We start from the raw sequence: 12523 nt of genomic DNA on the forward strand, positions 1-12523 counted from the left end.
TCATGCTACCAAAAATTCTAAGCTGTACTCTATTTCAAAACAAGCTAAATGTCATTAAGAAAGTGTTAAAAAAATATGAAACAACAACATAAATCAGACTTAGAAAATCTCAATATAGAAACTATTATAAGATGTGCTAAATATTCCTTCAATGGCAATCATAAGTGTATCATATAAGTGTATCAAAATAACATACTGTATACCTTAAATTTTCAAAATATAACGTCAAATTTATCAAATAAAATAATTTTTTAAAATTTTAGAAATATGGTTACAGTACTCAGGAGATAATATGAAATTAAAATCCACTTCAGAAATGAAGGCTAAACTAGAAAACAAAAGAACAAAATAGACACAATGATGAAAGCCTCAAGAGAAAGAAAGAAGGTAAAAAGGAACATTTTTTAAAGAAAAAAGGAACGAGAAAGTATTCAAAAGAAAATTACAAATATTGAAGATATGCAAAAAAAAATCTAATATATAAATGGTAGGAGTTCCTTAAAAAAGAAACAAAAGAAAATACTAAAAAATATAACTCAATAAAACATTCCTAAAATTAAAAAAAAAAAATTGAGCCATATATTGAAAGACTATATGGCTTATTTGAAAAACTCACCAAGATGACCAAAACCAAGATATATTCTAATAAAATTTCTGGACATTAAAGAAAAAGAAAATGCTACTTAGGCATCTCAGCAAAAACAATAACTGACTTGATAATTAGGTTATTATCAGACTTTTTGATAGCAATGTTACGTGAAAATGCAGTAACATTATTAAGGTATTCAAGAGCAGAAAATAGGAACGAAGGTTTTTTATATCCAGCAAAACTGACTGGAAGTCTGTTAAATATAAGGACTTCCTTGAGCTCTTCTTAGCAAGTAACTAAAGAAAGAGCTTCAAACAACCACAATGATTACATCAGTAGTTCACAACTTTTGGTATCATGACCCCTTTACATTCTTAAGAATTATTAAGAACTCCAAAGAGCTTCAGTTTATATGGGTTATGTGAAGCAATATTCATCACATTAGAAATTAAAACTGAAAAACTTTCAATATTTGTATAAAGAACAGTGATAAACCCATTATATATTAATATAAATAACATATTTATGAAAAGTAGCTATATCTTCTAGCACAAAAATATGGTGAGAGAAAATGAATTATTTTACATTAAAAGAATCTTTTTAATATCTCACTTAGTACTGATTCACTTGGTCGTGTATTCTTCTACATTTAGCCTGTAATATGTTGTTTTAGTTAAAATGCATGAAGAAAATGTGGTTGCACTCAGATATGTAATAGGAAAGAGGGGAAGAATTTTAATAGCCTTTCAGCTATTGTGTATATTCTTCTTTGATAAGATACTACAACTCAACAAATGATAAATCTTTACAAATTAGTTACAATGTGGAATCTGAAATCTTATCAGTGGTCTTTTCATGTTATGTTATGTTAAAATTCATTGGTCTACCTTGTGCTTTGAGTGGGCCTTCTATCCGTGATAATTTTGCAGTATCATGCATTGATCATTTGGAAGGGGGTCCACAGGATTATGCAGATCTCCAAAATGTTGACACGGGTCACTAAACAATATGAAAAAATCGTATTTGGTAATATCACCATCAATCTCATCCAAAAACCTTTGTTATGGGGAACCTGTGGTAAACACAGGTTTTGCCTGTGGATTTTCTCTGGAAAATCTAATTTTCACTGTCAATATCATTTTCTTTGAAGTGGCATTCTTCTTTAGTTTATTTTTGAGAAAATGCCTACCAAATACCCAGGGCCAAATAACCATACTGCGTCTGTCACTCATTCTTTCAAGAAAAATGACAGCCCATTAGAAAAAAGAAGAGGTGGCTCGTTTCACCCACAACTCAAGCAATTACACAGTGCTTTTCCACAAAATAAATGCCTTTCCATCACTTTGCAGCAGAAATGCTAGTTTGTCACACTATATATTAAAAAGGTGCCTACTTGAGATTCAAGAGTTAGTAAAAACTAATGATTATTATTGTTTCACCAAGGCTATCTTTAAGTGAAACTGACACTTTTGAGGGTTTTTCACTGCAAGTGCATGGCAGTCAAGAATGCCATGACTGCTTATAGAATTTGGTGTCACTGCCCTGATTTGTACTAAAGCACCAAACGTTTTACCCACTGTAAACTTTCCATTATCAGCACAAATACAGTGAAATTGGTAAATAAGATCTTATTATTATAAAAATAGTTTTGATCTTTCGGACTTCCCAAAAGGGTCTCAGGGACCTCCAGGAGTCCATAGACCACAACTGGAGCACCACTGCACTTAAAGGACACTGACATAAGGAATAGTAGTCATCATTAAACATGTTATTACTCACAGCACTAAGACTAAAAAGGGAGCAAGTATCTTCTGAAATGGTATATGACCCATAACATAGATATAGGACAACTATAAAAGGAAAGATGATGAGAACAGAGGCAAAAGGAATATTAACTGTTTTCAGTAATCATTTTGGTGGTCGTAGCACAAGTATCATCATCCTCAGACTGCTGTGTGTGTTCATTCAGGAAAAGCAAATGAGTAAAGATGGATATTCTAATTGTATGTCTCCCTGTGTGTTTGAAAACCAGAACTCTTGATGTGGAAGAAAGGAGACACAACTGTAATATAGAAGAGATTAATTTTTTATTTGTATATACATAAACTTTGTGCTTCTATAAATATGAACGTTACATATAAACATTTGTATTTCCACCAAAAAGACCTGATATAGTGATGAACTCCTAACTCCAGCTTACGGTCTTAGTGACATTTCCCACTAAAATAATCCAGGGCTTTCTAAAACAATGGCTGATTTCAGGTCTGAGCGGGAAACATACAGAATAAACCTGGAACATTTTGGCATGCAGATAACAAAGAAATGATCAAAAGACTTGTGTCAAAAGGACTCAGGAGCCACTTGAAGAAGTTTCCATGCACCTAGGATGATATGATTGAACTCGTGGCTAAAAACCACCAGGAGTTAAAATCCATCAAATACATTTAAATCCTTGAGTTTATAATGATACAAGAAATAAAAATAAAAAGTAAAACCTAATTGTCCACCTTTGGATAATAGTAGGAAACAAATTCAGTAACTTGAAAATTAAAAAAGTAAAAGAACTAAAACACTGATCCTTTCTTTCCACTGTATCACTGGGCAACCCACCAGTAAATGAAGAGAAATGTCTCTTTACAGAAGCAATAAAGCATATAAACAAAGAAGGACTGATAGAATTCAAGTGAATTCAAGGGCCTAGGCAATGAGCACCAAAGGTGAATGCACTGTAAAAAGAGACACAATTGGAAAGTTTGGGCCTCATGGTAAAAAACACACCTCCACCTACAGACTCATCAAAGAAATTAAACCTGTCTATCCAACCTCTGCATCCATTTGCCAACTTGCAAGAAATGCAGAGGACAGAAGGACATGCTAAACTGCACCAGATGCATGCAATTGGTAAAATCCAAACTATGGAAAACTCTGTAGGTTAAATGTCTCAGGCTTTTCAACGTACTAGTCATAAGGGGGGCAGAGGGGATGGAGGAGAAATAGTAAAGTATGAGACAGAAAAGACAACTAAGCTGGGGCACCTGGGTGGCTCAGTCGGTTAAGTGTCTGACTTCATCTCAGGTCATGATCTCCCAGTTCATGGGTTCGAACCCCGTATCAGACTCTGAACTGACAGCTCAGAGCCTGGAGCCTGCTTCAGATTCTGTGTCTACCTCTCAATCTCTCTCTCTCTCTCTCTCTCTCTCTCTCTCTCTCTCTCTGCCCCTCCCCTGCTTGTGCTCTCTCCCTCAAAAATAAATAAACATTTTTTAAAAATATTTAAGGAGCACCTAGGTGGCTCAGTCGGTTAAGTGTCTGACTTCAGCTCAGGTCATGATCTTATGGTTCCTGATTCCTGGGTTTGAGCCCTGCATCAGGCTCTGTGCTGACAGCATAGAGCCTGAAGCCTGCTTCAGATTCTGTGTCTCCCTCCCTCTCTGCCCTTTCCCTGCTCACATTCTGTTTCTCCCTTTCTCTCAAAAATAAATAAACGTTAAAAAAAATTTAAAAAGTGATTAACAGAATGCAATTACTTTTTTCTAAAGTTTATTTATTTTGAGAGAGAAAGAGAGAGAGCACAAGCAGGGGAGGAGCACAGAGAGGGAGAAAGAATCCTAAGCAAGCTCTGCACTGTCAGCACAGAGCCCAATGCAGGGCTCAATCTCATGAACCGTGAGATCATGACCCAAGCCGAAATCAAGAGCCTGACACTTAACTGACTGAGCCACCCAGGCCTCCCAGAATATAATTACTTTTGAGAGGAGGGAGAGGGGATTGATTGGCCTATGGCACAGGGAGACTCCTGCTCTGACTGGTAAAGTTCTATTTCTTGGCCTGAGTGGTGATTACAGGAGTTTTGCCTTAAATTCATTAAATTCTACATTTTATATGGTTATCTGTTCCTCAGTTTTATTTTACAATAAAAAAGGTCATAAAAAACGGTGAAAAGGAAACAGTGCCTCTGAGCATTTGTCTTCTGGAGACAGTGGAGAGTGCAGTTGGAAACAGGAAGACATGAGGATAGTTCACAAGGTTAGGGCTGGACCATAGGAGGTATGCAGGTTGGGGCTGGTGGGAGTCAGCTTTGGTGGGAATTTCTGCACACTATCCTTGGAAATGGGGACTAATGGCACAGGCAAGGAGGAGGAAGAAGGGCAGACGAGTGAGAGATGATCTCAGAAAACAGAACTCTAGAATCAAGTCAGGACTCCTCCAAGGACTCATGGAAGTAGCTCCAGAACATGGACCTCATGAGAGTCCTTTACTTAGTCATTTGAACTCAAGTCATTCGGTACTATTTCAGCCTCCAGGGCAAGAAGCTCTCATTGGGACCTTAGCGTGGCTATGGTGAGGGAACTGCTCTTGAGACCTGCAGGAATAGTGATCAAAGTCTGAGGAGGGACTCCACCCTCCCATTCCAGAGACTCAGCACCCAGCGCCACCCAGTCAAAGCCACCCTCACACCCTATCCCCAAGACCTCTCCCTCTGGCCAAAGCACAGGGACAATAATTGGCCACCCAAAGACAAGGAAGAAGACATTACCTCATCTCCAGACAACTGCGTCTCCACATACCCTGGAATGAGAGGAAAGAAATAGAATGCCTCTAGTTAGGACCAAATGTGTGATTATCCTGACAGATAGGGACGAACTGAAATATCAATACTCCAACTCTGCTGACCCCCTGAAATGTTTCTGGATTCAGAAAAGACTATCATGGTGACCTCTGAGAAGTACAATCAGCTTTCCCTGCCTCACATCTTTGAAGTTAGGGGAAGTGGGAGAAGCCACGGGGCAGGTGACAGGGGACTCCTGAGAGGCTCATTACCTTTCTGAGCCCTGAGGCAGATGACAGTCCCCACCAGAAGGAAGATCAGCCCAAGCAGGAAGGCTGCAATTCCACTTAGCATCTTTCTCCAAGAATATGCAGACTGAGGTCCTATGGGAAACAGGTCTGAAAATTAGTAAAAAGCTCCCAATGTTTGGCGTGCCTTCCTGAAATCTCAGAGTCCATTCTGGATACCAGATCAAATGCTATCTAGAGAAGAAATATGTTTAGATATGGTTCTTTGAAGCCAAGGTTTGCACCCATGGAGTTTCTGTTACTGAATCTTGCAGCCCGTAAGAATGCCCCCTAAAATACTAAGACAAATTATTAGAGTATACTCGTTCCCAAAGTTGGAAATAAGTGATGAGGTGATTAGACCTCCTTATTTCTTGGCAGATACAAGGATAGATATCTGTCGTGTCTTCTCCCACCCTAACCCAAGGACCCGAATTCCATGACCCCTCAGATCAGGGGAAAGAAGGATGACTATTGGGACCAAGATGAATGCAGAGATAACACAGGCCGTGTGCTGAGTCAGCATCAACCTGAGTCAGGCCCAGAGAGTACAAGAAGCTGATTCTCACTCCACTCCACAGAAATAGGGCTCAGCAGGCTGGGATGATTAACAAGGCAGGTGTAGACATCTCCAAGTTCAGGAGTCATTTCCAGCATCACCATTGTCTGAAAGGTCCAGTCTCCATTCCTGATAAGGCCAGTGGACATGACCCCTACTCTCTCCTGCTGCCCATTCCGGAACCACATGATCTTGATGTCCCCTGGATAGAAACCTGTCACAGAGCAAAGCAGCAGATTGTGGTGTTGCAGGGATGGGGTCCTCTCTGGATACACCGCCACCTCTGGTTGCACTGGGAAAAGAGGAAAAAATGAGACATTGTGAAGGAAAACCACTAAGCCAGGGCAAGGGTTCCTTGAAAGACAATCTCTTCCCCTAATCTTCTCACATCACCCAGGTGGAAACTGGAAATGTGGGGAAATCTCTGCCCCCAAGATTCAGAAACTGGGTATGTCAATGCCCCAAGGATGAGTTAGGCCTTATCAGATACTCCCACAATTACCCCCTTTATTTGAGAGCCCACTAGTCCTTAAAGTCTTTGAGAATTTGGGGGGTCTGGGACCAAGACCACAGTGACCTGACCTGTGAAGATAATTAATGAATCACAACTAGGGACAGAACATATACAGACTCCCCTGCTTACAAGCCATTTATCCTGAAGCAAGAAATTGCCCATCATGAGGAAGTAAAGCCCATGGTCACATTCACATGTAGGAGATTCCTGAACCTCACAAGACCTCACCTTCCACCTCACCTTTTCTCCCCACAGTGAAGGGTGCACCCAGCTTGTAGTTATGTCTGCAGAGTGCATCCACAGAAGCTTTACTCCTCTCCAATATATCCGGCCGATTGTTCCACAGCTCAGCATCAGGCTTCCCCAGCTCTGTCAATGCCACAAACATTCCCACATCGCTGTCGAAACGTGCATACTCTTCCAAGTTAAAAATGAATCTCACCACAAACTGCACCTTCTCTGTCCCATTGGTGAAGTAACAGTCAGCCTTTGCCTGAATCACAAAATCTTCTGGAAATAAAAAAAAAAAAATAGACAAAAAACCAACCCTCACTTTTAGGAACCCATACGTGGTTCCTTTATTATGCCAGAACACACGGATTTGAGAAGAGGCTTTTGACCTCAGTAAATAGGTCAAAGTGGCCTCTTCTCCCCTGGGCCACATCTGGTTCCTTTTAGCAAAGAGACATCCATCGTGGAAAGCAGTCTGAGACCCATCCTACAGGGCCAGCCAAACGGAAGATGTGTAATCCCAAAAAGGCAAGCCGAAAAGAGAGTCCCAAGAGATATAAACATTCATTCCACAAACATTTATTGACTATTTGTGTTCTGCTGACATCGTGCTTGGTTTCTCCAAGCCAAGCTTTCAGAAGCCCAAGACTTTAACTCCCTTTGTTATCAAGTCAAAAAGATCCATCCCCATGTGGAGTAATTCAACAGCACTCTTGCCCATGGCGGGTTCATTCGATACATTCCCTCTGGAGCAGAGTGAAGGAGTGATGGAGGTGGGCAAAGAAATTCAGACACGGTACACGTTTGATGTCAAATCAACCCCTTCCACTTTTCACTCACTATGGGTTTTCTCCAAGAATTTCCTTTTGGACCTTTCCCCTTGCACTTTTACTTAGACTTCACCCCTCTGTTGGCTCTAATAAGGTAATGATTTAATTACCTTTGTTGGTGTTAAGTAAAATAATACTAATCCATGGCTCGAAGATTAATATTGCTATCAGTATCGTTGGCACTATACCTACCATACCAGTAGCTACAACAACATGGTGATAGAAAATATACAATTAGCTTAAGCGTCTTTGGGGATTTTCACATGAAATACTGCCATTAAAGGTGGAATAAAAATATCTAATTCCATGGTCTGTTATAATTTTCTACTTTCAGAGCACCTTACTGATATCAATAGTGATTACCTTGAGCTACATATTGTTTCATACACTGTCTACTCTGCTATTCTTCAATGTAATTTCACATTCAAAAATTATGTAATCTGTCCTCACAGGTAAGAAAAAGGATCATTCTTATTTGTTGAACACACAGTGTGCTATGGTCTGAGTGTTTGTGCCCCTGCCCCCAAATTCTTATGTTGATATCCTGACCCCCAAAGGTGGTATTATCAGTAGGAGGTGCCTTTGGGAGGTGTTTGGGTCATAAGGGTGGAGCCCTTTCTCATGAATAGGATCAGCCCTTATAATGGAGGCTCCAGAGAGATCTCAAGCCCCTTCTACCACGTGAGAACACAGGGATAAGGTGCCAGCTGTGAACCAGGAAGAGAGTCTTCATCAGAACACAGCCATACTGGGGCATCTGGGTGGCTCAGTCGAGAGGTGTCTGACTTCAGCTCAGGTCATGATCTCATGGTTTGTGAGTTCGAGTCCCTCATCAGGCTCTGTGCTGGCAGCTCAGAGCCTGGAGCCTGTTTCGGATTCTGTCTCCCTCTCTCTCTGTCCCTCTCCTGTTCATCTCTCTCTCTCTCTCTCTCTCTCTCTCTCTCTCTCAAAATAAGTAAGCAAAAAATTAAAAATAAATAATAAATAAATAAAAAAGTACACAGCCATACTGACACCTGATCTTAGACTCCCCAGACTCCAGAACTCTGAGAAATAAATTTCTGTTGTTTATAAGTCACCCAGGCTGTGGTATTTTGTTGCAGTCACCAGAATGGATTAAGACACTTCGTAGATTTGAAAATTTGAAAAATTTTAAACAACAAATTGGTAAATAGCCCTGGGTTATGTTTCAGTTGACTTGAGTTCTAGTTCTATATCCGATAGTTTTACATAGAACCACTTACCCTCCCTGACCTGCTTTCCTTTGATAACGACACTGAAGGAGAGCTCAAAAGCATAGTGTTAAGACAGAAAAGAAACAGAATGTGATTTAATGCACAATGACATTTATTAAGATTTTTAAATACACGTGAAAAACAATGCTAAATATTCTTAAAGACCACCCCATAGTTAAAGACACGTTAGAATGGCTCTCTAAGGAAAGGAGGGTGTGAAAATGGAGACAAGGGAAGAGGAGAGAGTCCTTGCACAGACAAGTGATAACAAAGTGCTGTGAACTCTTTGGGTAAGATTAACGCAATTCTGTGGACTTGAGAACAACAATAAAAAAAAAAGGAAATTCAAATGGGTTAACAATGCAGGTTGGCCAGAAAAGACCTCCCTGAAGAAACAGCATGAGTTAAGGCTTGAAGGATAGTAGTTACTGATCTCCAGTTGTAGATTTGCTCTCATTTCTCAGCTTCTCCTCTGCGAGCTACTGAGTGGAGCGTAAGGACGGCAGAATCCTTCCTGGGCCAGCCATACTCATCTCTTAGATGCTCTAACCTCCAATGCCCTTCCTTCTTACAGTTTAAATCAGAAAAAGAAAATAATTTTTTAGTCAGATTTGTGTCAGATTTAAGATCTGCACTGACTTTTTCTTCATCTGTGTTGTTTAATGGACATTATGAGCTCAGAGAGGTTTCTATTCTTGAAGAACAAAGATCTTCCACCCACCGCACCCTCCCAGGTTGGTTCCTCTTTTGTAGTTAATGAAACTGACATTCAGACAGGTTCTGTTTTTAGCACATCACATCCCGTTTTCTGCTGATAAATATGTCTTCAGGGTGCAATATCGCCTCATGTTTGTATAGCCTATCTCCTCAGCTAGAAAAATAACAGCAATAAATACATGTACTTAGTAGCCTGGGGACAGTCTGAGGATAATGCATTCAACTTCTCTTATTTGTCAAAACTGGGGTTAATAAATGCCAAAAGAAGAAACTTTGTTACCAATTTTTTTTGTCCACGTGTATCTCAATTGGATAAATATAAAAACAGTCACAATCATCAGAGCAATCTCCTGTCTAAACAACTGGCAGCTACTTTCAGACTGCCTCCAGTTTATACAGTTCTTGAGACAGACATTGACACAATAAGGGCCGTAAGCAAGACAAAATGTTTCCCTTCTTCCTGTTACCCTACTCGTTGAATCTGCGGCTCTGGTACAGGAAGTCCCTTTTCCCACATTGTGTGTGGTAAAGAGAGAGCCTTATTTTTCTTCTAAAGGAAAGAACACTTTGAAGCCAGAAGCCAATTCTAGTCTGGTCTGCAGCCTGGACCCACAGGGAAAGGCATTCCTCCCCCATGCCAATTCTTGCATGCACACCTGGAAAAAAAAATTGCTCTGTTCTTACCTGGAGAGTCTCTGCCTTGAGTCATGGAGGAATCCAGCCTGATTACACTCACTTGCAGAACCACCATCCAGGAAACCCACCCGGAACGCATTCTGGAAGGAAAAAATAAGTGAGACAGTAAAATCATCAACTTCTTCAGAATGGGGCATACCCCCCGCAAAACTCAGTCAAAAAATATTTATTAAGAGTATGAATACTTTCCTGCCCACCTCAGGATTGGAAACTCTTCACACTGATAACCAATTACGATAGAAGAGTTTTGCATCATCAGATGCTAGGTAGACTACTTCCGTAAAGTTGTGTTATACCACTCAAGAATCGGTTACCTGCTTAATCACTGGCAGTAGTTTAAGGTATGTGGAAAATGGGCTGTGGAAAAAAAAAAAACTTTTTTAAATAGTGTATATAATACGTGATCCTAGAAGAACTACACGGATTGTTTATTATGCATTCTGTTATCTTCTAACCAATGAGTCTCTTCCTCCTGTGGTGTGGTTGACATTGTCAATGGAGTGTGCAAATAAAGCAGAAAGTAGACAGCATTCTGAAGCATTTGCCCTAAGAGGAGTTAATGAAGTGATTATCAGAGAAGAAACAGAAGAGATTGAGAATCACCTGGAGAGAATGATTTCTCATAAACCAAGAGAGGGCCACAAAAAGTAAAATGAAGAGAGGATTCTTAAAAGAATAAAAAGGTGCAAAAAATGTTCCAGAAGATAAAATATAAGAAACATTATTGTGTTATATAATTAGTGGAGCACCAATAACCTTCATTGGGACATAGAGTGTTAAAGGTAGAAGCTATATTTCAAAAGAGTAAAGAGCAAATTGGAAATGAAGGCAGCAGATATAAACAGTCCTTCAAGAGTGTTGGAAGTGAGCGACACCTGGACGGCTCAGTCGGTTAAGTGTCTGACACTTGGTTTTGGCTCAGGTCATGATCTCACTGTGAGCTCACGTCCCGCACCCTCAGCGCGGAGGGTGCTGAGGAGAATCCCAGCCCCTTGGGAGAATCCCAAGTAGGGATTCTTCTCTCTCTCTCTCTCTCTCTCTCTCTCTCTCTCTCTCTCTCTCTCCTTCTCACTCTCTCTTCCCCTCCCCAGCTCTCTCTCTCTCTCTCTCTCTCAAGATAAATAAATAAACTTAAAAAAAAAAGTGTTGGAAATGAAAACAAGGGAAAGGATGGGACTCAAACTTGAGCAAAAAAGCCACACTACAGGAAAGTTATGTATAAGAAAGACCATCACCTTAAATGGGCGATGGGTGTTAAGGAGGGCACTTATTGGCGTGTCTGGGTGGCTCAGTCAGTTAAGATTCTGACTTCAGCTCAGGTCATGATCTCACAGTTCATGAGTTCGATCCCCACATCAGGCTCTCTGCTGACAGTTTGGAGCCTGGAGTCTGCTTCGGATTCTGTGTCTCCCTCTCTCTCTGCCCCTCTTCTGCTCATGCTCTGTCTGTCTGTCTCTCTCCAAAATAAATAAGCATTAAAATTTTTTTTTAAAAAAAGGAAGGCACTTGTTGTGATAAGCACTGGGTGTTCTATGTAAGTAATGACCCACTGAATTCTACTCCTGAAACTAATATTACCCTGTATAATAACTAACTAGAATTTAAATAAAAACTTGAAACTGGGACACCTGGATGGCTCAGTCAGTTGGGCGGCTGACTGCAGCTCAGGTCATGATCTCGCAGTCTGCGAGTTCGAGCCCCGCGTCAGGCTCTGTGCTGAGAGCTCAGAGCCGGGAGCCTGCTTCCAATTCTGTGTCTCCCTCTCTCTCTGCCCCTTCCCTGCTTGTTCTCTCCCTCTCTCTCCCTCTCTCCCTCTCTCTCTCTCTCTCTCTCAAAAACATAAACATTAAAAGATTTTTTTTTACTTGAAACAGGAAAAAAAAAAAGACCTTAACAAGTTTCTAAGTTAAGTGGAAGTTATCTGTATATGAGAGAGAAGAAAAGAGAAATTACCCCCCAAATTCTTAATGGAATCCAAAGAAAGAGATTGTCAGACTTGGTAATAAAAAGGAATACTTGTTCAGAGACTGGAATGAAGACAGGGAGATTAGAAGTGAGAAAGAGGGGAACGAGGAAGTTCCAGTTGTATGGCTTCAATGGACTCAGTTTAGGACAAGGCAAAATCTTCTGCTAAAAAGGAGTTGGAAGAAAATCTATTTGACAGCTAAGGAGAGAAGGCTGCTTTTTAACCAAAATAGTCTGTAAGTACATTATAATTTATTTAGCACAGAGCCATCCATGTCTGATACTACCGGCCACGCAGCGATGACACAGCCATGTTCCTTATTCTCAAGAAATACATAACCTAAGCAGAGT

At 40.3% G+C, this 12523-nt stretch overlaps 1 protein-coding gene across 5 annotated transcripts; it reads right to left on the minus strand.

The window, feature by feature from the left end:
* Nucleotides 1–2659: 2659 nt before the first annotated feature.
* Nucleotides 2660–10377, minus strand: LOC131514005 (HLA class II histocompatibility antigen, DO beta chain). 5 transcript variants are annotated; one of them, XM_058733495.1, is made up of 6 exons: nucleotides 10196–10377; nucleotides 6727–7008; nucleotides 5995–6276; nucleotides 5411–5521; nucleotides 5127–5158; nucleotides 2660–4952 (listed from the first exon to the last, which is right to left on the minus strand). In XM_058733495.1, the coding sequence occupies exons 1-6, from the start codon at nucleotides 10320–10322 to the stop codon at nucleotides 4926–4928; spliced, it is 861 nt and encodes a 286-aa protein (XP_058589478.1). In that variant the 5' UTR covers nucleotides 10323–10377; the 3' UTR covers nucleotides 2660–4925. The 5 variants fall into 5 exon arrangements, with proteins under 5 accessions (XP_058589478.1, XP_058589479.1, XP_058589480.1 ...); XM_058733496.1 differs by having other exon boundaries at nucleotides 6739–7008; nucleotides 10196–10376; XM_058733497.1 differs by having other exon boundaries at nucleotides 2660–5158; nucleotides 5995–6198; nucleotides 6739–7008.
* Nucleotides 10378–12523: the final 2146 nt, after the last annotated feature.

Source organism: Neofelis nebulosa, chromosome 6 (genome assembly GCF_028018385.1).
Source record: "Neofelis nebulosa isolate mNeoNeb1 chromosome 6, mNeoNeb1.pri, whole genome shotgun sequence".
In the NCBI taxonomy this organism is placed as follows: Eukaryota; Metazoa; Chordata; class Mammalia; order Carnivora; family Felidae; genus Neofelis; species Neofelis nebulosa.